Raw genomic sequence first — 23,425 nt, forward strand, 5'->3', positions numbered from 1 at the left:
GAAAAAAGGAACTGCAAGGGGAACTTCCATCACCATACCCTACTTAGATCCTAATGGAGTGTGTGTGTGTGTGTGTGTGTGTGTGTGTGTGTGTGTGTGTGTGTGGTTAATCATAAGTCTAACCATTTTAATCCTTTCAACAAGGAATTTCAATGGCATTGCATCTTAGATAAAATATAAACTCTTTGGCATTTAAAGCCTTCCACAACTTTTACTTATTTCATCTTTTTAGACTGATGCAAAATAATTGTATAAATATTAAATCTTGATCTCAATTATGCTTGAAAATTATAATAAATGCCATGTTTTTATAATTAACAAAGATCCATTTCATTACCTTTTGATAATAATATATATTTAGTTATGAACTATGATATTCATACAACTAAATATTGTCCTTTAAAGACTAATACTACTGTTTGAAGGTGATTTTCAAACACTTCATATTCAAGATATTCTGCTTCTATATTTTCTATATTCTGTAGGTTTATTCTGAAGGTTCAGAATTGTCAGAGTATCTTTTGAATTTGAAAAGCAAATCAGATTGTTAAATTAAAGATGGAATGAAATATAGAACATCAATTTGATTGTACTTACTACCAAGTAGTTACAACAATTCATCACCAATAAACATTTTTGTTATAGAAATGATCATTCCATTTGATGTTTTCTTGATGTAAAAAAACCCTCAAGCAAAGTAAATATTTATTGCCAAACAAACTGTGGTACATGGATGCAATGGATTATTATTTTTCAGTAACAAATGACAAAAGACTAAGAAAAAGATGAAAAGTTATATATCTATTATATCCTGAAATACAATAGATATATAATATATATTTCTATACACGCACACTGATACAATAAGTAAACAAAATAAAGCCAGAACAACAGGATGTAAAAATTATTTTGCTAATAACATTAAAGAAAAAACCATTAAAGGGAAGCCAAATTCTAAGTAATAGTAACAATTGCTTACAATCACCAGAGGATAATGAAACATTCATCCTACTTCTTAGCAGGGAGGTGAGGGGCTTTTGGGGCAGAGAGTAGCATACACCATTGGATGAAATCAATCTAAAAATTGTTTTGGCTGAACTGTTTTTTATATAAGAGTAAGTTCATTATAGTGGTGAGGTAGGGGATAAGATTCATGTGAAAATGGCTTGATGTAATAAAATGTTATCAATGAAGTATCTAAAAAGGGGGTGAAAAATTCCCATTTAAGCTATATCAGCTTTAGAAATGCTTGATGTGAAAACTTGAATTTGTTCCAATGCAAATGATGTATTAGGGAATGGATTGAGGATAATAAGAATTTATTATTTGCTTATATGTCATTTCACTTTCAAGAGGCAGGGAAACACCAACATTTTTACTACTTTGGAATAACCCACAAGTTGCAGTTGTTCGTCTACCATTCCGTCCAAGTCAGAGGAATGATTCTGACATACAGAGGGGAAGAGGTACAGCCAGCATGCCTTGGATCTGAGGGAAAAGAAGATGCCTGGATTAAATTTCTGTTTGCTGGGAACTGGGGTTGGGGGTGTGTGGAATGGGAAGCACAGTAGTGATCATTTTCTTCAACCTGGGATGCAGTGAGAGCTACTGGAGCAGAGGGAGGAAGTATGACAGGAAAACTCCCTTTTGATTCTCAACCAGATAGAACAAATCCCAAAAGGTGGCAGAGTAGGGGTTTCTCAGGGCCAATTTCCACATGAAGAAGTCAGCTCTTTTTCAAGTTAAGTGCCTCATTTATTGTATATATTGTGTTGGAACTGTGTGTGGAAGGGGGCTGGTCCACACCCACACACTACAACTTTCCCAAGGCTACAGCCATGCCCCAGGAAACAGGGAGCAGGCTGAGCAGCAGCCTGAGGTCAAGAGTGTCACCACTATTTATTGTAGTAATTATGTATTTCTCAACCACTTAACATGTATAAAACTGTTATCATTTTTATTAGGTTCCTATCTTTTTTTATGGGGGGGGTAGGGGTGGTCACTGATAAAACTTGGATTTGCCTCTAACTCCATTTTTTCCTTAGAAATCCTGTAATTTTTATTGTTCTATTTTGCATAGAGGTGATTTCTTTGGAGAAAGCAAATGATGAATTATAAAAGAATTCATTGCAGTTTTAAGGTAGCATTTCTCAAATTATTAGTTCTGTTAATTAGTCCAAGTGAAATTATCCCCTCCCCCCAAAATGTTTTGTAAACCTTAAAATTTCTCAGACTTATGAATGTTGGAAATTTCCCCATTGGGGAATCTTCTACTTAAAAAAAATTCCCTAGCAGATAGTGAGAATTCTACTTGAATGTGAAAACTCCTTGCCTTGGGAATATTCCCTACTCCACCCTACTTAAGACTGCTTTAGGACAGAAAACTCCTTGCTGAACAATGAAAGTGCTTTGACCCATGCTTATGGAAAGGACAGGAAGTTCTTTGAGTCATGCCTGTTTTTAAAATTGATACAATGGGATGCTAGGTACCCATATAGGTGGGGCAACTTGTAAACTACTTAAACCTAAAAGGGTGATAACTTATTCAGAGATTTTTTTCTTAATGAAATTTGTCGACACAGCAGCATTTTTTTCTGACTTACTAAAGAGATTAAAACTACTCAGCTGTGAATTCAAAATGGATGGTCCTTTAGAAACATCTACAGTGATTGGTAGATGTAAGGACTTAGGGGAGGTGACAGAGGAAATTTTGCCCTTAAAAATAAGAGCTTGGATCTCATTCTGGGATCTCGATTTCTGATTCTCATTCTGGAGCATCTCATTCTGAGAAACTCATTTCCTTGAGGACTGATGCTTGAGGGCTCTTTCCTTGGAGATAGATCTCTTTGAGGAGAAATGCTCTTGGAAGAAATCTCATTCTGAAGGAGAGCTCCTTGAGGAGCATCTCTGAGGGGCTCTGTCCCTCTGGGGTAGGAGCTCTGGAGGCTCTTGAGAGAGGCCCTTTGAAACAATCTCTGGCTGGAAGACTCTTTGAGGAAGGACGCTGGCCTGGTGTCACTAGTATCCTTGTTTAGTCAGACCTTGTGGTGAGTGTTAAAAAACTGACTGATTTCTCTTTTAAAACTCAGGTCTAGGCCATATTGGCTTGAGGCCCTTCATACTTATTCCTTTCTTACTCTCTCTCTCTTTTTCTTTGATTACTCATTGTATTGTTAATTAAAATCTCTATAAAACCCAATTGACTTGGGTATTTGAATAATTGGGAATATTTCCCTGGTGACCACCTTATATTTGATTTAAAAACCCATGACATTGTAGTGAAACATATTTCTGCGGTCAAATTTACTCACCCTCTCTTATATCTATCACAATTTATATCTTCCACTATTTTAATCACTACAGTTTAAGACCTCAACCATTTTAAATCTCACAGTTTTGCTTTCGGTATCAATTGTATACAATGTGTATATTCAACTAATGCAAAGAACAACTGTGGATTGGTTAAAAACAATCACATGACTGAAAAATCTGGGTTCTATTTCATCTAGAATCACTTACAGAAGGGGTCTATATGCATGCAATTAAGTTGATTTGGTCTAAATCCACTTAGGCACAATATGGGCAAAATAATCACGATCCATTAATCTTACTTTTCTTTGCTATAAATACTTCCTCAGCTATTTAAAAGAGACAATGTACAAATCTTGGACAACGAAACTATAAATGTCAATCACTACATTTAAATCTTGTATACTTCTGGTGGTACTGACATATTATCCAATAGATATAGTGTCTATATACCAACCCAAAATAACCCATTCAACTTTTGGATTTACCCTAAAACAGATTTATTAGTTGGAGGGTAAATTAATCCTTACTTTGGCCTCCTATACCTACCTGGCCACAAACTCCTAGACAATGCTTTATTCTATATTATCCTCCACTAGGCCATTTTTTTATCTCTGCCTGCTGCCATAGTCACCCTGTATCATTGAAATTTGAAACCCAGGTCTTATAACTTAATGTCCAGTGTTCTTTCCATCATACAAAAGCCTATTATGTTTATGTAATACTAGCTTCAATACCCCCTCCCACAGAAACTATGGATACCTTACTATATTTTTAAGAGAGAAAGGAATCTTTAGGAAATTGTAAGTTTATCTAAGATTCTATTTCCTCTTAAAGGTATAATAATATTGTTTCTGAGGAAGAGCTAATAAAGTCTATAATACATTAGATTGATTAAATATTTTGTGGCATTTATATTACTTAACTGTGGAAAAAATTATACACAAAACCAAATGAAAATCTCAAAGTGATCAGTGCAGTCCTGTCCAAGCCCAGAAGAATATTTTACCTTTTACCCTCTGTAAAAATAATAATTTTGAGTTACATAAATAGATGGGAAAACTATGTCAATGCAGGTTTAAAACTATTCAGATACTTTTGATCGATGTAATCAAAAGTATTTTCAGTGATAAAGTGAAGCAAAGCTCAAATGTGAACTTCCCTTCAGGGTCAGGCACAAGGACACTAAAGAGACTTTTATTATAAAAAATAAAATATTTATCGAAATATATAAGGATAACAAGGATTTCTAATACTAAGGGATTCTAAATCCACCCAAATAAACTCCCTGGTTCTACAAGGAACTGCTTCTCCTGTGTTTCACAGGCTACACTAATCCTCTCTGATCTGACTAACCCAAATTTATACTATTCTAAATAAAACTATCACTATTATTCTTATAATTCTTAACTTTACCTTCCAGTTATAAAATAACAAAAGCTAGCTGGTTGATTCCCAACAAGAATCACCACTCAGAGTCCAAACCAAATACTAGAGCTTTCTTTGGTCTTCTCAGATATAAACCAATTTATGAAGACAGAAATAGATAGTCAATAGTGTTTCCCAAGGTGGAAAAAGAAAACACTAAGCTCCTTCAGGTCTTTCTCTTAGAGAGAGAGAGAGGCAAAGATGTTACCTCCTCCAACCCTGAGAGAGAATCTCTGAGTGTGTCTCTGCCAACTGCCAGAGAGTAATTGACAGAAAAAGTTATAACTGTCAACATTTGAAATTGACATGCTCTCTCAGCTCTGCTTCAAACTCCAATTCTTTCTCAAGTCAGCCACTCTACTTCTTATCTCTAAACTAATAAAACAATATTTATTTTCTAATATCATCCTTATACCTCCCACCCCCACTTTGGCTCATTCCTTCATACTCAAAGAATTACAGGAATCTCAGAGACCATCAAGTCCAACTTACTCTCTTTTTTTAAAGGAGATGAAGAATCTTAAAGTCCAGGGAAGTTAAGTGACTTGCCCAACAAAAGCTTAAGAGGTGGAATTGAAATTTGGGCCCCTAGACACTAGAACAACTATGTTTATTATTCCATGCATATGCTGTTTGCCTTTCCAGGTCTCATACAACTCCCTCTTTGGAAAGGACATTGTTTCAGCTCTCTAAAACTTACCTGGCATGGTTTCTCTACACTTAACCTCAGATGCATCTTAAATCAATTGTAACGTAAGCCACCCCTTTCTTGACATTAGTTCTTTCCAACTTCCTGTATTATAACCCTACCTTAAAGAGTCATTATCACTTGGATATTATTACTGCATCTTTAAGAAAAAATAGCATCTTGGAGAGTAACATTTTAATTGTTTCTCTGGAGTGAGTTAGCTGTCATGGAATAGAGAGGCTACATGAAGAATTGAGAGAAGCTTTCCTGAGAAATAGGGTCTAGAAGAAAGTATCTGAAGGGCTATTGTGCAAGATCTGCATTTAATTATTATTTTGTAAAGAGAAAATATAAAGAGAATTACCATCCTAACTGAATTAATTTTCTGCAATTCAAGGAGTTGGTGTTGGTAAGAATATTTTCTTTTTTCTGCTATTGAAGAGCACAGAGGCAACTATGGGAGTGAATTTTATGCCATTGTGTTGTAAACACTTAAGTCTTTGCATTATTTGTTACTGTATAAATTGTATGAAAAATAACACATTTATCCAAGCCTATGGGACCAGAGTTTGATAATGAAAGACTGATGAGTGAAAGGTTATGGGCAAAAAAAGGTTTGTATAATTTATTTATAAACTAGGATGGAGAATTCAGAGCTAATTGGTGGGAGAGATTGTACATTTCTATCTATTTGTAAGGAACTATCAAGGTATTTCTCCTCAACTGCTTTTGATAAGGAAATAAGTAGCAGTTAACAGGGAGGAGTGAAAGTTGATGTGATAACTATGGGACACACCTAACAGCCTAGTTACATGGGATGTCAATGTCTCTAAAATCTGTTACATTAGCCTTGACATACATCTTTTCAGGATGTAACAGAATCAGTAGGCTTTTCTGGGTCCTAATTTTTCATATCTGAGTTCATTTTACCAACTCCTACTTTTCCTTTTTTAAAAATTATGATGATATAAATTTCTTGGTTTCTTCAAAGCCTGGCAAAATAAGTACTTATAGCAGTTTTAAAAAATTTTGAAGAACCTCATTCATGGTGCTAAGTCCATGTATTTAAATAAAAACAGAATACTTGTCTTAGTATTATAATATTCAATATGGAACTTAAAAACAACTGACTTCTTTGAACTAGGAATCAACTTTTATATAGACAAATAATAAGCTACATGAAATTCTTTGAGCATAGCAATAAAGCAGAAAAGAAATAGTGAAGCAGTTTGGTATAGGAAAGAATGATCCACAGGGAGTCAGAAGACCTGGGTTTGAAGCTGGTTCTGCAACATTCTTTTAACTTAATAAAATAATCTGTTATGGAACATGAAATATTTAGAGATCAGACAACCATCTTAGATTGGAAAAAAAAATCAATGTATCAATGCAAAATATTCTGTGCAGATGACTCCTAAAGTTTTTGCCTTTTTTCCTAAGCTTCAGACTCACAAATTCATCTTCTCTAGATATCCCTAAACCAACTAAAATTCAACATTTTCCAAGTCACGTTTTATTTGTTTATTAATTTCTGCTTCTCCCCACACCATAGGAGGCATCATCTGGCAAAATGTAAAGATTATGCTTTTGTTTCCATTTTTCAGTTCATTCTTTGTAGGTGAACATTCACAAGTTATTGTTCAAATATTAAAACTGCATAACTATATACACACATATATATATATATATATATATATATATAATGCTCTCTTGGTTCTACTGATTTCATTCTTTATTTTATGTAGTTCTTTCCAAGTTAAAAAAAAAATTAATCTGTTCAATGTTTCTTACAGTGCAGTAATATTCCATCACAATCATATACCAGTTTAGCAATGATGGGTATCCTTTCAACGTCTAATTCTTTACCATCACAAAGAGAGCTGCTATAAATATTTTGGAACATTCTTCACCACCCCCTCCCCCCCCCATTCTTTGGGAAGCAGATCCAGAAATGGCATTACTTCTGCTTTCTGTCTAATCTTGGTAAAACTTGTTTTCCTGTACAAAAACTCAAACTAACTTTTTTTAGTTGAATCCCTAGGGTTTTCCATGTATACCACCATATTTTCTGCAGGAAGGCATAGTTTTATTACCTCTTTGCCCATTCTGATTCCTTCAATTTCTTTTCCCTCTCTTATTGCTAGTGTTTCTAATACTCTGTTAAATTATATTAGTGATAATGGGCATCCTTGTTTCACTCCTGATTTTACTGGGAAGATTGTCAGCTTCTCCCCGTTAAGAATATTTGCAAATGCTTTTAGGTAAATGCTTCATCTCTCTCTTTTAAAATTTTATTTTACTGCTTGAAAACTCTGGGGGTTCTTTCTCTTTCACACCATGAAAATGTAACACTAGCCCGAGAAGATAACTTTGGATTTTAAAGCAAAGGATGTTACTTCTGAACCTATGAACAGTATTTCTGAGGGGATGGATGGAGTTTTCCCTATAATTCTGGGACACACTGTAGCAGTGCTGTGCATCCAGTCTAAGGACAGTGGTGACTCATGGTAAGCAGAAGATTCGCCTCTTAAATGAACCGTGGATACAGTCCACCAAATCTGAGGGGCTCAGAAAAAGGAAGTCACAAAGAGCATAAACTAGATTTGAGAAAGGAAGCAGATCTTTTGCCTCCGAACCACAGAGAAGAGGTAGCTAGGAGTGCACTGGTGCATCCTTGGTATAGCCACATAGCTGGCTGAGTGGAGGCAGTTAGGAGAGTGCCAGCATGGGAAACTGCTGGCTAGGGGAACCCCAGTACACACCGTTGGGCTTCAGGCTGGCCAAGAGAGTGCCAGCATGCCTAAGGTCTGGCTGTGAAGCTGGTGCAGCTGGCTGAGGAAGGCTGCTTGTGAAGTGTGGCTGGTGCCCTTTCTTTCTCTGGCCAGCTTTTTTATTATTTAATAAATAATTATAAATTAAGATAGTCACCAGAGAATTATAATATTAACAACACAGCTAATCAGTGATCAACTAGAATTCTTGTCTTCATTCTGGCTATTTGTCTGAAGTTTCATTTTCCCCACTGTAACATGTAATATCATCCGCCACCCCTATTTCCTACCTTACAGAATATTATGCCAATTTTAGCAGTAGGGCCTGACTCAGGTGAGTCCCCTGATAATTTTGATTCTACAAAAAAAAAAGAAAAAATGTATATACTCATAAGTGATTCAACATAAGATTTACTTAGCCATGGCAGAATATTCAATAGGGATAGTCATTGATTTGATTTTCAACAAAGAAAGAAATCCTCTGGCTGATTTAGCTAAATGAAATTCTTTGGCTTCTTCATGGCTATTTTATATTTGGGCAACTAATAAGTGGTGTTAACACCCTGGGCCTTCTATTCCTTTGGGGCAACCATGTCTTTAGGATGGTAACCATGCTATCTTTTAATGAAAAACTACCCTAACTAGTAGCATAGGGGCAGCAACTAAAATTTTGCTTCTCCCATATGGGGTACATGTGATATTGGGTTGCTGATGTCAGCAAAAAACAAGATCTAGTACAATCTATCGTGCTGTAAAGTCTTCAAGTATAGTCTCACCATCAGACTATTTCTGTTGATCAAGGACTAGCCTAGCTAAATATGAAGTCTAACTGTAGAAGGGCCACTTGGGGACAAATTCTTTAGTCATAGCAACCCACAAAACAAAGGTAAAGAAAACAAAATGGTTCTTAGTGATCCTTTTGCCCCCTAAAGTGTCTGTGACAGAGTGGGATGAAAGGGGGAAAATTCCAAACAGAACCTAAGTCCTTAGATAGTCTATGAGCATTAAATTAGCTGTCAATATTTTAAGTGTCAAAAAGCATATATACTAAAGGAGGAAGTATATCATATTCTTTATATTCACACTGTAAATGGAAAAATGTCAGGTAAAAGGGAAGCTGGTTTGGGGGGGGTCTCCCTAGAAAGCCAGTAAGAGGTGAGAAAGAGATTGGTTTTATTCTCTGTCCAAAGGCCACAAAAGAAACAATGTTTCATTGGGCATTTGGTTATCTTATAGTACTCATGATAAGCATTTGTGAAATGAGCACCAAGAACACCAGGTACTTTAAGGCCTTAAATCTGTGTCAGAATAAGGAGGTAGAGAAACTGTATGAAAAAGTTAGGATTAGAGATGCTGAACTGGCAATCTCCAAGATCATCTAGGCCCATGATGGCAAACCTATGGCACATGTAGCAAAAAGGGAACACAGAGAGATCTCTGTTGGCACATGCCATCCCCTACCTTTACTAGAAAAGCAGAGGGACTTAGTTGGAGCTGCTCCCCTCTTCCTCTCCACTGTGCCTAAGGACATTTTTTCCCCCACATCCATGGCCCTCTGTCTAGCAGCCCAATGGGAGTGCCTACGCAGTAAGATGGGCAGCTCACAGGTGGCAGAGCTGGAGGAGAGTGGTGCGTTTGAGCCATTTCCTTCCCCATCTCTACACTCACTGACTACATTCCTCACTTCAGCCACCCCCCTCCACCCAGCAGCCCAATGGGAGAGTTTCCTCCCTCCCCTGGGTGGAGCAAGGTATGTGAGTGTGTCTATGTGTGTGTGCGCACATGCATACACAGGCAGGCAGTTTCTAAAAGGTTCACCATCATTAATCTAAGGCCATATAGTTCAACTTCATTTTAGAGAAGAGAAAACTGAGGTCCCAGGAAGTTCAGTGACTTGCCCCAGGTCACATAGGCATAATGAGTATCAGAGGCAGGACCTGAATCCTGGCTCTCTGACTTCTAACTCAGAACTCTTTCCTGCTATTATGTGGCTTCTTCCTAATAAAACCAATGTGCATTTTAGTAATTAGTAATGTCAATGTAAAAGTAAACCTGTAAGATACTGTCAAATTAGAGACTTGCTAGTCACATCAGGAGAGCTGCAAATTAACCATAGACAGAATACATATATTCCATTACAATGTTAAAAAATAAGAAAAGGCCCCCAGGACACTGAGTGTAACCCTATGAAGACTTGACAAAGGAACATGAATGAGGGTGGCACATGAAAAGGCAATGGACAGGAGTATGCATATGGACGAGATCATGGATCCATAACAATATTAAATAAAATTATTCCTGTGGAGGAACAGAAATTTTTCCTCAATATTACAGATGGAAAACAAGAAATTAAGATATTTCTCAAGATCATACATTCAGTAAAAGAATCAAGATTATAAATTAAGTCATCTAGATATTAGCTTTGGCTAAAGCATACAGTTTCAATTAATAACAAGGTCCCACTGCTACTCCAGTAGGACCATACTATCCAAATATGGACTAGAAGCTAATATATTTATATTTCATTTTTTTACTTGATTTTACTATGTAAGTACCCAAGGATAGTCCTCACGAAATGGTAATAATACCACCTGTCTCTTCTTTCAAAGTACAGTATTTTTGGTTTATAGCTTCTGCATTGAAAAAATGTTTTTTAAAAGTAAAAAAAATTAAACAAATCCTTAATTGAAGGGCAAAATCTAAGATCTTACATAGGGTATACTGGGGAAAGAGAATCTCTAAAAAGTCTTGTCAATTCAAAGTGTAATGAAATCTTTCTTAAAACAGATCTGTGAATAGCCAAAACAGACACTAATGTTTATGTAGTTGGCCAGGTTTTAAATAGATTTTAATTCTACCTAAATAGCTTGAACTATTTATTACATGCAAAATATAATTCTTTGAAAGTAATGATTTTTATCCTGTTTTATTACAATTAGTTTACATCTTAGTTTATATAATTCATTAACTAGTCTAAATTACACATTTCATAAGCAATATCAGTTTCTAATTCACATTTGCCTGAGTCACTGCATTACATCATCTTGGTAATATAAACTCTGTATACACTCCTGGCCAAAACAATGTGGAGCTGCAAGATTCTGGGCTTTCAGGGTTAAAGTTGTAGATGGAACCTTCCCCCCCCCCCCCATTCTTTCACAAAGGGAACATTTAAGCATAGAACAAGAGCTGAGACTAATACAAACACATAAAGATGAAGATAAAACAAATTATTTTACTTGTTCCCCAATATCAAATGCTTATACTGGATTCAGGGCAGGCAAAACTCTCAGAAAAAAAGACATTTTTTTTTAGATTTTCCCTTTTTTCTTCTATCTAGTGAGGCTAACAAGAAAATAACCTATTATATAACATCTTGTTGTATTCAAGGTCATCAGTATAACTATTTCTGTCAGTGGTTTTGGCTTATCTTCTTCCCTGATTGATTTAAATTCTTTCTAGATTGTTGAAACTAATAGATAATGAACCTTGGGCTACTACGAAGTCTTCCCCCTCCCCTTTAAAAAAACACTTTACTTCCATCTTTGAATCAATACTGTATTTTGGTTCCAAGGCAGAAGAGCAGTGAGGGCTAGAGAATGCAGATTAAATAACTTGTTCAGGGTCACAAAGCCATGAAGTGTCTGAAGCCAAATTTGAACCTGGGACCTCCTATTTTTAGGCCTGGCTCTCAAACCACTGAGTCACCTAGTTGCCCCTGTCACTCTGAGGTCTTATCAGCACACATTCATTCTTTCTACTCCTACCCCTAGATCCTTTAAACATGATCTGTTCAGAGTGAGACTGAACCCAGTAGGTCTGACTAGGAGTCTAAAGCCAAAGTTACAATATAAATGCCAACTATGACCAAATGGCATCACCCAGAACAATTTATGACTATATTTAATGCTTAATATTTCTTCATAGAATTCATAGCAAATGTAAGTAATGTAATTCATGAATGATCAACCAGCTTTGATCCAAATACTTCCAAAAACAGGGAGCCCTCTATCTTGTAAAATATTCTATTCTTTTAGGGAGTTGTTTCGATTATAGGAAAGTCCACTTAAACTTCCTTATAAATTCCAGTTAAAACTAATTCTGCCCTAAAGGGCCAGGCAGATAACATCTAATCTCCCCCTTCCACATGACAATTCTGTAAATACTTCAAAACACTTTCTCTAATTCAATTCAATAAGCATGAGTATGTACTATATGCAGAAGTTGTTTTAGGAAATGATAAAAAAAAAAAAAACTTCAAGTAGTTCTTGCTCTTAAAATCAGGCACAACAGTTTTAAAGGTAAGTAAATAAAATATAACCTGGGAAAGAAAAGAGCACAACCAGCCAGGAGGTACACAAAAGTATTAATTTCCCTGAGTTTGCATTTTAGACAACTAAGGATTCTAAAAGGCAGAGATGAGGAGGAAATGAATTCCAGGCAAAGGAGAAAGGCTATATATACAACGTCAGGGAGGTGGGATATGAAATGGAAAGCTGAATAGTAAGCAAGCCAGTTTGGCTAGAATTTGTGAAGAAGAGTAATATGAAATCAATCTGGAAAGGGAAGCTAGTTATACTGTGAAAGATTTGACAATCCAAGAACAATTGTATGTACTTTAGACTCAATAGGGTACCACAGAAACATGTTGAGAACACCTTTAAATCTGTTTTAAGAAACTGATGGATAACTCAAAAGTTGTAAATTTGGGCAAATGAAAGAATGATATTGTCTTGAAAGAAACAGGGAAGCTTGGGGGAGGATCAGTGAGGGGATGAGAGAGATGAAATAATTTTTAATATATTGATTTATTCAGCACTATTCACAGGTACATAGAAGGAACTTAATAAATGTTTACTGACTGATTTTGAAGTGCCCAATGAATAGGCACATGGACATATCCAACAGAGAGGGACATGGGACTCTGGAGAGAGATATGGGCTAGGCATATAGATTTCAGCATCATTTTTATAGACATAATAACAGGAGTCAATGACAGCTGAAATCATTGTGGGAGAGCACAGAAAGAAAAGTCAGACTATTGGGAGACAACCATTTTGAAGATGGAACAAACAAATAAATAGGGAAAGAACAGTGTCATGAAAGTAGAGAGAAATATGCAGGAAGAAAAGATAATCAGCAGTGTCAAAAGTTCTAGTTCTTTCCATCAAACTTCATATTACAGGTTGGGAGGAACAATTCTGGTCACTTTTTGCCCAATATCTATTGAATGAAAACTAGACTAAAATTAAAAAGCTTATAGCAATCTTCTTTTCTACACATCTATTTAATTAAGTCAAAGAATAAATTATAAAGAATAAAGGAAGGTTGACTTAATTAGTTTAATTCTTAGGTACTTTTAAAGTAAAGTCTGAAGCAAGAAGGTAAAGTAAAAGCTCATTTTAAATGATTCACATCTCACAATTCATTTTTAAAAAGTTATTTTAAGATTATCTCATTTGCTGATAACACTATGCCTTCCTTAGAATATCCTAGGGAATCAGAAAAGAAACTGAAACAATGATACTGAAATGAAGTTGCAGGATACTGAAATAAAGACACATACACAAAAATCAACAATTCTATAAGGCAATAAGAAAATCCAGGAGAGAAATAACAGATGAGAAATATTCAATTTAAAATGATCACACAATTATACAAAAGAACTGGAAACCAAGAGAGTGCCCATTAGTTAGGAAAATGGCTAAACAGATGCTGGTATTTGAATATAATGGAATACTATTGTGCTATAAGAAATGAAGAGAATAAGTAGAGAAAAACCTAGGGAGTCTGTATGTATAAACAAACAGAGTGAAGTGAGTAAAATTAAAAGAACAATTTATCCAGTAACTACATTGTAAAATGAACAATTTTGTAAGAATTCTGAACTTTGAACAACAAAATGATCAAACAGGACTTCAGAGGACTGATTATAATGGATGCTATCCATCTCCTGACAGAGATGATGAACTAATATTCAAAATGAAGCCTACATTTTTAATGGGGGAACTTGTTTTGCTTGTGCATTATTTGTTACCAGAATTTTCTTTTTTCTTTCCCCCAGGGGGAGGTGAGAGAAAATGAATGTTTAATTGAAAAAATAAATTTAATTAAAAATAAAAACAACCCTAAAATACATAAAATACCTAAGACTCAATCTACCAAAACACACCGAATAGCTATAGATATATAAATCAAAGGAAATTTTAAAAAAGGGAGGAATAGTACCTCCCAACTTCAAATCATGTAATTATCAAAACTTTTTCATATTGATTAAAAATAGAAACCAGTGAAAAAGATTAGCAAGGCAAAACTGGAAGTAACTGAATTCAATAACACATTGGATAATAAAACTCCAAAATAAAAAATATTTATAAAAGAACTCCCAACTGGCTGGGAATCATATTTGTCAGGGGAAAACTGGAAAGCAATCTGGAAGAAATTAAATTTAGGCCAATATCTTACACTATATAAAATTCAAAATTTATATAAGATCTGAATATTAAAGGGTCCATCTTAAAAAACAGACCAACTGCCTTCCAATTACTAGGCTTAGAGTAAACACTTAACCAAATAAGCAGGAATAACAAAAAATAGTTTTGATCATAAATTGATTCAAAAGCTTCTGCATGAAAAAAATCAATGCAATTAGAACAAGGAGAAAAGTGGCTAATTGAGAAAATAATTAAAAAAAATCAAATCTCTCTGATTCAGTTTTGATATTCAAAATAAATAGATCACTAACAAAGATTTAAGATCAAGTCATTCTTCAATAGATAAGTGCTTAAAGGAAATTAATATTAACCACCATATTGAAGAATTTTCCAAATCACTAATAAGGGAAATGTAAATCAAAATAATACTGAGGTTTTGTCACCTTATACCCAGCAAGTTGACAAAGATGACCAAAAAAAAAAAAAAGGGGAAGCCAGTGTTGGAGGAATAATGAAAATATAGGCACATTAAAATACAGTTGATTGACCTGTTAAATGTTCCAATTAATCTGGAAAGTAATTAATTTAGATTTATATGAAGAAATTACTAAAAGGTCTGTATCCTTTACTCCAGAAGTTTGGACAAGGTCAATGATAAGAAAAAAGTTCTGAAATATTCCAGAATATTTACATAGGACTTTTTCTAGTGGTAAAGAACTGGAGACAAGGCAGGGGGCCATCAACTAGTTAAGACTATATAAGTTGTGGTTAATGAATGTTATGAAATATTACTTTGCTATAAAGAAACAACAGAGCATATGAACTGAAGCAAAGCACCAAGAAAACAATATACATATTGACTATAATAACCTTAAGCAGAAAGAACAGTGTAAGATTTTGAATTGAATGCTATAAAATGACAATGACCAAACTTAGTGCCAAATAAGAAATACAAGAAGGTATCTTCTACCCTACCATGAAGTGGTGGTGATGAGGTCTATGAATGTGTCTATGAATGTGGAGAGAACACTGCAGAGAAAATACCCTTCTTTTTGAAGTCTGAGTTTTGCTGAACCTTTTTTTCCCCTTTTTTTATTCTTTGGAATAAGGAATGGCTTTTTGGAATGGACAGCATGAAGATACTTTGGGAAATATTGGTATTCTGGAAACAAAATGTTATCCATAAATTAATTTAAGTGCTACAAATAGTACCAGAATCAATAGGATTTTAGAGATAAAAGGAACCTTTTCCTAGTTCAATCTCTTCATTTAACAATTACACAAAGGGGAAATGTACTGCTTTAAAGGGCTTGTAACCTTCCCATCACTAGAACTGTTTAAGTACAGGTTGAATAGTAACTTTTAAAGATACTGCAGCAAAGAATTCATTTTAGGGAGAGGATGGAACTAGGTAACTTCTGAGGTCCCTTCTCACTCTAAGATTCTGTGAAATTTAGGCCCAGATATGTTAAGGGAATTGTAATGGGTTACAAAGTTAATGTTAGATCAAAGATTAGAATTCATGTTTCCCAATTCCCAATCCTGTTGTTACTTTCACTACCTCAAATTAAAAAAAAAAAGTAAAACATTAATTCACTTAATAGCTTCCCTTTGCACACTTTAGTTTATAATGCAGATTATTTTATTTAATGCTCACAAAAATCCTGTAAATGATTATTATTTTACAGACACAGAAATTGAGAATCAAGGAAATCAAAGGGGTTATGAGAATCAGACTGCAAATCCAGTTCTGACTTCAAATCCACAGTTCTTTCCAATATATGATGCAAGCAGTCAAGAAAATTCAGCAAATATACATAATAATTCTTATGCACAATTTACTTTATTGTCTGTGCAACATACTGGTTTTTTATGTTTTAAAGGCAAAAAAATTATTATGAATATAAAATGGACATTAGGTCAATGTTTCAAATGTTTATTTCATCTGAATTTCATTCATTTGCTTCTGAAAGGAGGAGCTGGAAAAAACCACAAGAGGCCAATAACTCATAGGAATTGAAGAGGCAGTACCAGGTTTCTATGGTATCCTTTTTACTCACCAAATGAGACCAGAGACCCAACCAAACTGAAGATACGGGAAGGTTCATAGTATAGGTGACAGGACAACAGAGAGGCATATAAGAATGACAGTAGTCAAAGAGATGTTGGCTGGTATTTATTCTTTGCAAGGCAGATCATCTCTATATCTAGTATCTAGTTTCAAACTTGAAAAGTTGCCATTGTATTTTATAAACATTTTTTTTAAACTGCCAAAAACACTACAGCAAAATTTCACTAAGTAACCAACATTAAGCATGAATAATACAAATTCTTATCCTTAAATGCCTTAAACAAAGGAAATATCCATGATGTAGATCAATTAATATATTTAAGTGCTTTTTGTTGGGTTATAATAAAGTTTTTACAATATGAGTCTGTATTGAATGGAAACATCAGGCAATGTTTTGTTCACTTAAAAATACCAGAGAAAGGTTTCTTACCTCATTCAAAATGTAAAAAACGATTTCTATAATCTTGTAAGGAAAGCTCAAATTATTCTAGAGACAGCTTATTAAAACATTTCAATACTCCATCTTTTTTCTGAAATACAAAATATCCAATACCTATCGGTGACTGGGCACAAATACTATGTGATTTTTCCTAGCGTGAACCCATACTCTTGGCCAGTTTCATGTTACCAAAAGCAAACTTTTATAAGAATGGTGGTCAAATTAGGGGCATAATCTGTCATCCATGGAACAATCTTTCCCTCTGTGTGAAGCCAAATGAACCAGACAAGGAACAAATTTCCCAAACTAGCCTAAACTGAGTTAATGTCGTAAACTGTATGTATCCACATTAGGTAATTGTTAAATATCACTGTACCCCAAGAAATCCCAGGAATAAATCAACCTTTATAATATTCTTGTCAGGAAAATAAATGCAGCCACTTTTATTATACAAGGCATAATAAAATTCTCAGTGCAGATTCAATATTAAAACAATAAACTTTAATAGTTTAAAACTACAATGACTTTGGGTATATCCTTTATAAAAACTGAAATGGAAATCAGGAGATTTAAAAGGATTCACTTATGGTCCCATAACTCTTAGGTATTTATCATTTCCCCCTTTTCCCAATTCATCATTGTCCTGCCATTATTTATTCCCATTTTTAATCATATTGTCACAATGGCCTTTTAAGTCTCCAAACTGGCCTCCCTGCCTATATTGGGTCCTTTGAGGCTTAGCTTAAAAAGACTTATTCCATAAAATTACTCTAAATTGAAATTGATCTCTCCAGACTAGAACTTTTAAGACTGTTCTCTGCATGACAGTATCATTCAACTGGAACTTTACTTACCTAGATTCATGTTGTTTTCTTCATCAATGCCTGTTACATGGTAAACTTCATGGTACTGTCAATAGAATGCAATCTCCTTAAGGGAAAGGGCTATTCTTTATTGTGTTTGTATTTCCAGTGCCTAGACTATATTAGGGACATAGTATTTGTTAAAAGATTCCACAGATTGTTTTTCTATTGTTAGAAAGATGACTTGGAACCATGGATAAAGGGTTGGCCTTAGGGTCAGAAAGACTTCAATTAAAGTGTAATACAAATCTGTTACATGTTTGAGAGTATGATCAAGGGCAAAACAGGGCTCCAACTCTCTAAGGTTATTATATATGTTACAGATGAGTTCCTAATCTGCATTGGTAGATTTTTCACATTTGAGTTCCTCACATGAACAAGAGATGGATCCTTATTTAACATGTGTATATAGCTAATCCAATTCAAAATATCTGAAAGTGAATTTGTTTTTCCCCTCAAATCTACTACCCTCTGCATTCTCTTATTTCCAACTAACTCAAAGAATTGTTTTAAAAGGTTCATTGATAAATTTAGAGGTTAATATAAATTAGTAATTATTCTATCATTCTCCCAGTTATACAAATAAGTTCTAGCATGTCACCCCCTACTCGATAAACTCCAATGGCTCCTTATCATCTCCAAGTTCAATATAAAATCTTGTCTAGTGTTCAAAGTCTTCATAACCTGTTCCTTCCCTTTTCAATCTTCTTACACTTTATAGCCTTCTGTCTCTTTTCCTCTGCTATCCAGTGACTATAGCTTCTTTGTTGGTCCTTGAACAGTGAATCTTACTACCAATTTCTGCCACTTTAACTAGGTATTCCCCCATGCCTGGAATGTTCTCCCTCTTTACCTCAAGACTCCTAACTTCCCTAATTTTTTTCAAGTCTCTATTAAAATACTTCTGCAGAGGAAGTGTCAAACTCACAGCCACAGCCAGCAGCAAAATTGCCCAGTGAAGTCAGACCCAGATTAAAACAGTTAGGAAATATTTAAGGAAATAAAAATACAATTCAATATAGATAATATTCATTTGAGTTTTTCTAAGTCACCATGCAGACCACAGGGATCCTTTACTTCATGATTTGACACCATTAGTCTACAAAGAGCCTCTCCTAACCACCCTTAATTCTAATGCCTACGTTTTGTTGAGGATTTTCAGTTTATCCTGTATATAGCTTATTTGTACAGTTGTTTACATGTTGTTCCTGCCATTCAATGGTGAGTTCCCTGAGAGCAGAAACTATAATTTATCTTTCTTTGTATCTTCATCCTTTACCATGGAAGCCTCTCCCATAATAGGTATTTAACACAATTGACAGACTAACAATTCTTTGGAAATTTCTCTCGTTTCTTTTTTTCCCCCCAATTCTCACAATTTCCCTCCTGAATTAGTGCAAATTTACCACTGGTTTTTCAGTGCAAAATAGTCTCTCATCTCTCCCACCTATTTACAAAGTGCTATTGGATTAACTTCCTAACATAATCATTTTGAAGATCCCCTTGCTCAAAAACTTTTAATGACTACTCAATGTCCAAGTGATAAACTCTAAATACCTTACCCTGACATTCAAGATAGAACAATCTGACCTAACAACTCCTCTAACAAGAGTCCTATGATATAACCAAACATCTACTTGCAGTTAGTCTAGTCTTACCATTCTTTCTCTACATGAAATTCCATCTATATCTTACTTTGTCTAAGTCATCTTCTTCCAGCAAAGCCTGGTTCAAATCCTCTTCCTCCAATAGGGGGAGGATTCCAACCTTCTCTTAGACCTCTAATAGGCTTGATTGGTATTTTTAGTTTTCCTTTTTGTAAGCCCCATGAGGGGAAAAAATGTCCTAAGATTTTTTTTTGGGGGGGGGGGGGGTATAGTTAAGCACAGGGCCCAAGTCATGGTAGGCCTGAATTAATCAGACAATGTCATATTTTTTAGGTAACCCCAACTCAGGCAGTTTTAGCATAAACAGTAGCATTGGTGTTCAATGACCTAAATGTCGAATCCAATGATTTATTAATATTTCCTAGTCTTTATCCCAGTGATCACAAATGGAAATTTAAGGATACAATTATAGGTGATATACCTTCATTTATTTAAAAGTGATCCTTAAAATTAAGAAAGATAAATCTGTAAATATGTCATCATTTTCTTAACTTCAAATAAAATAGGAATAAACTTATTAAATAATGTTTTATCACTCTCACAAAATCTACAATTTATTTGCAACTAAATCAGACTTTTAAGCAAATAAGTGCCAAAAGAGTAACTCTTAGAAAGGAAACAAAGGAAATGGGAGGGAAGAACAAACACTCCCATAGCTAACTCCTTCAAAACAGCATTAAGGAAAACAGAATCAATCTCTCTTTCTCATGTGTTATTAAACCAGAATTTTTGATTTTTAAAATATGTAAAACATCAGGGCTCTGGAGAGGTGGGTTGCTGTAATTAAAAACATTAGAAACTACATTTATTTAAAAAATCTGTGTAAACATGCCCTAGAAGAAACAGCACTAAAAATGTCCATTCAGCATGGAACAACAGCTTTATTATAATTATTGTTATCTACATGTTCTGTCCTTCAACATTAGGTACTGAAGTATTTTTTAAATTCATAAATGGCACAAAAAAAGGAATGAGCAAAGTTTCCAAATTAATTAGGACTTTCAAGCATCTTACAAAATTGGATTTGCAAAGGTTATTTTCTAAAAGTTAAAATTAAAAAAAAAAATCTAAAAATTCATTGTTTCTTGGACATTCCCTGAGGGGGGAATTTCCTAATAGCATGATTCAAGGTGATTCCCATTTGTGTTAAAGAATCTCCAGTTTATACCACCAAGTAATAAAGTTCTTTCCAGTTTCTTCTATTCTTTATTTAGATTACATATAGATCAACCCAGAAGCCATGAGATCCAGGTTAGTTTTAATGAAATTTTTCACAAAAACAGCTATTGATAACTGTACAAAACAAAGTACTTTCTTCATTTACAAAAGGACAGAGTCGCCTAAATTTCCAAGGTTCTTTGCATAACTATGCTAGGTATAAAATGATATGAACTCTGTGAACTTTTTTTTTGAACTTACTATAAATAAATTTGCCTTCTTTCATAAAATTTCCCTTCAGTTTTATTAAGTAGTACTATCTTATTTTCTGATGTGATATTCTACTATGTTATTATACAGTACTAAGTATTTATTAAGTCTCCTTGGGTGGTCATTTAATTGTTAATGGATTATCAGAATTATTGTTAGTGAAACAGGGTTCAAAGTTTAGTCTTTTATTTTCTCATTTGTCCTTTAATATATTGTTTATTAACAAACTTGAACTATCCTAATATTTTCATCCATTTCTTTAGTTTTAAAAAGTATTTTGAATTTCAGTACATCACATAAAAGTTCATTATTGCACACACTCAGTTTTACTGTGGTTCTTTTCCTTTTCAAAGAATTGGCTTTTTAAAAATCAAATTCTGAGGGTAAAAATTTGCTAGAGATAAAACTTGATACACCTTTATCACTTATTTAATCAAGGTCATAAAAGCCACTGAGTATGCCACAGCAGGTGAATGTTATCTTTATCTTCAATTTCACAACATGCTGCCAGAGTCCCACCTCGAAGTATCAAGTGACCTCCCCTTCTCCCCAGCTCTTCCCCCCCCCACCCCCCCACTTTCCAAGTAATTTAAAACTGTCAGGAGTCTCGATTGGGTACTCCTTAGGACAGCTGAACCAAAGCAAATGCATCACTCAGTTATCTGACCTCAGTACAGACAAATAAAGAGGGTCTAGAGAGCAGGTCATCCTGAAAAGTATCAAAAGAAAAAAAAATTGATTTTTTGTTTGGAGAGGAACAAGAGAAGAGAAATTTTGTGGAAAGATGAACATACACAAATATAGAAGGACCAAGATACTAGTATCAGTGGAAGCTGATAAGAAAAATAACCCTAAGGCTACCCTCCCAAAACAAACAATCAAATGACAACAACAACAAAAAAGAAAGCGTCAGAGTAGGAAGCGGCCATAAGTTTCCCAGAGAAGCTCCTGGCTCAGTGAATTCACTTTCTGTGTCGGATCGAAGCAAAGGAGAAATTCACTCCAGAGTTGTGGGAAAGTGCCGGGAATGGAGAAAGGCTCAAGGACACATGGACAAATGAGGTCAACACCGGGAATCTGGGGAAGGGGCGAGGAGAGGTAGGAGAGGAGTCGCGGGGTGGTGGTGGGGAGGGTGGATATCTGGAGAGGGGAGACCCCGGAATTTGGGGGCTGGGGAGAGGCGGGACAAAAGAGGAAGGAGGTGCCTCGGGGCTGGCTCCAGCTGCCAGGGTCCCGGTCTTCATCTCGAAGGTGGGGGAATGGGGTCCTAGGCCTCTCACAGGCCGAGGGGAGCCTTCCTGGTCGTCTTCAGGATGTCTCCCCTGTCCTACCCAAGGAGTCCTCTCCCCAGTATCTTACTAGTCTCCTCCTGCTGTCCCCCGTCCCCCTGCTCTTGGGGGCAGGCTTTGAGCTTACCCACGGTGGACTTGCAGGCCTCGCAGAAGGTGTCGTCGGTGAAGCGCTCCATCAGGCTGGTCTTGCCCACGCCCCGGGAACCGATGATGATGACCTGCAGCTTGAAGTCGGCCGGCCGGGGCGGCTGCTTCCTCCGGCGGGCCTGGCCGCCCGACAGCGCCGGGGAGCCGGCTGCCGAGACGCCCCCGCCCAGGCCTCCGCCTCGCCTCTGCAGAGCGGCTCCCCGATCCATGGACACATACGGCTCCCGCTCTGCCCGCGGCCCGCTCCCCGGCGGAGGCGCCCCTCGGGCTCGGCCCCCGGCCTCTGGCCCCACCGCCTCCTCCTCCCGCTGCCGCAGCTGGGACTCGGCCCCCGGTTCGTAGTCTCCCGGCTCGTCGGGCCCGGCCCCCCCGCGAGTTTCGTGCAGCAGCTGCCCCACCGGCCGGCTCCCCGAACCCGCGTCGCCGTCGCCGCCGCCGGGAGAGGAAGAAGGGAAGCAGCTATTCCGCAGCAGCGGCAGCAACATCCCGGACGAGGAGGGGCAGGAAGGGGGACGAGCCCGCGGGAGGGGCGCGGGGGGCGGGCCGCTGAGCTGTGGAGCCAGCGGGAGGGGTCTGGCCCAGGCGGGGAGTCGCTGAGAGCGTGCATCTCGCGACCCCTGGCGGTAGGGAGGACCAAGTCCGAGCTCCGGTGGGGAATGGAGCTGGAGGATGGCACCAACTCTGACTTGCAGTGTACCCCTCGCGCAGCTTGTGTTCCCTCCTCCCTTTACCCGGCTCTTCTCTTTCCTTCCTTCCTTCCTTCCTTCCTTCCTTCCTTCCTTCCTTCCTTCCTTCCTTCCTTCCTTCCTTCCTTCCTTCCTTCCTTCCTTCCTTCCTTCCTTCCTTCCTTCCTTCCTTCCTTCCTTCCTTCCTTCCTTCCTTCCTTCC

At 36.4% G+C, this 23,425-nt stretch overlaps 1 protein-coding gene across 1 annotated transcript in view; it reads right to left on the reverse strand.

The window, feature by feature from the left end:
* Nucleotides 1-23,055, reverse strand: part of RAB12 (RAB12, member RAS oncogene family) — a 49,327-nt gene extending 26,272 nt beyond the window's left edge. The window contains exon 1 of the mRNA XM_001364739.4: nt 22,515-23,055. Coding sequence (XP_001364776.2) covers nt 22,515-23,022 — 508 coding nt within the window. The 5' untranslated portion in view covers nt 23,023-23,055. The remainder of the gene's footprint in view (nt 1-22,514) is intronic.
* Between the last annotated feature and the right edge of the window lie 370 nt (nt 23,056-23,425).

Source organism: Monodelphis domestica, chromosome 3 (genome assembly GCF_027887165.1).
Source record: "Monodelphis domestica isolate mMonDom1 chromosome 3, mMonDom1.pri, whole genome shotgun sequence".
Taxonomy (NCBI): domain Eukaryota; kingdom Metazoa; phylum Chordata; class Mammalia; order Didelphimorphia; family Didelphidae; genus Monodelphis; species Monodelphis domestica.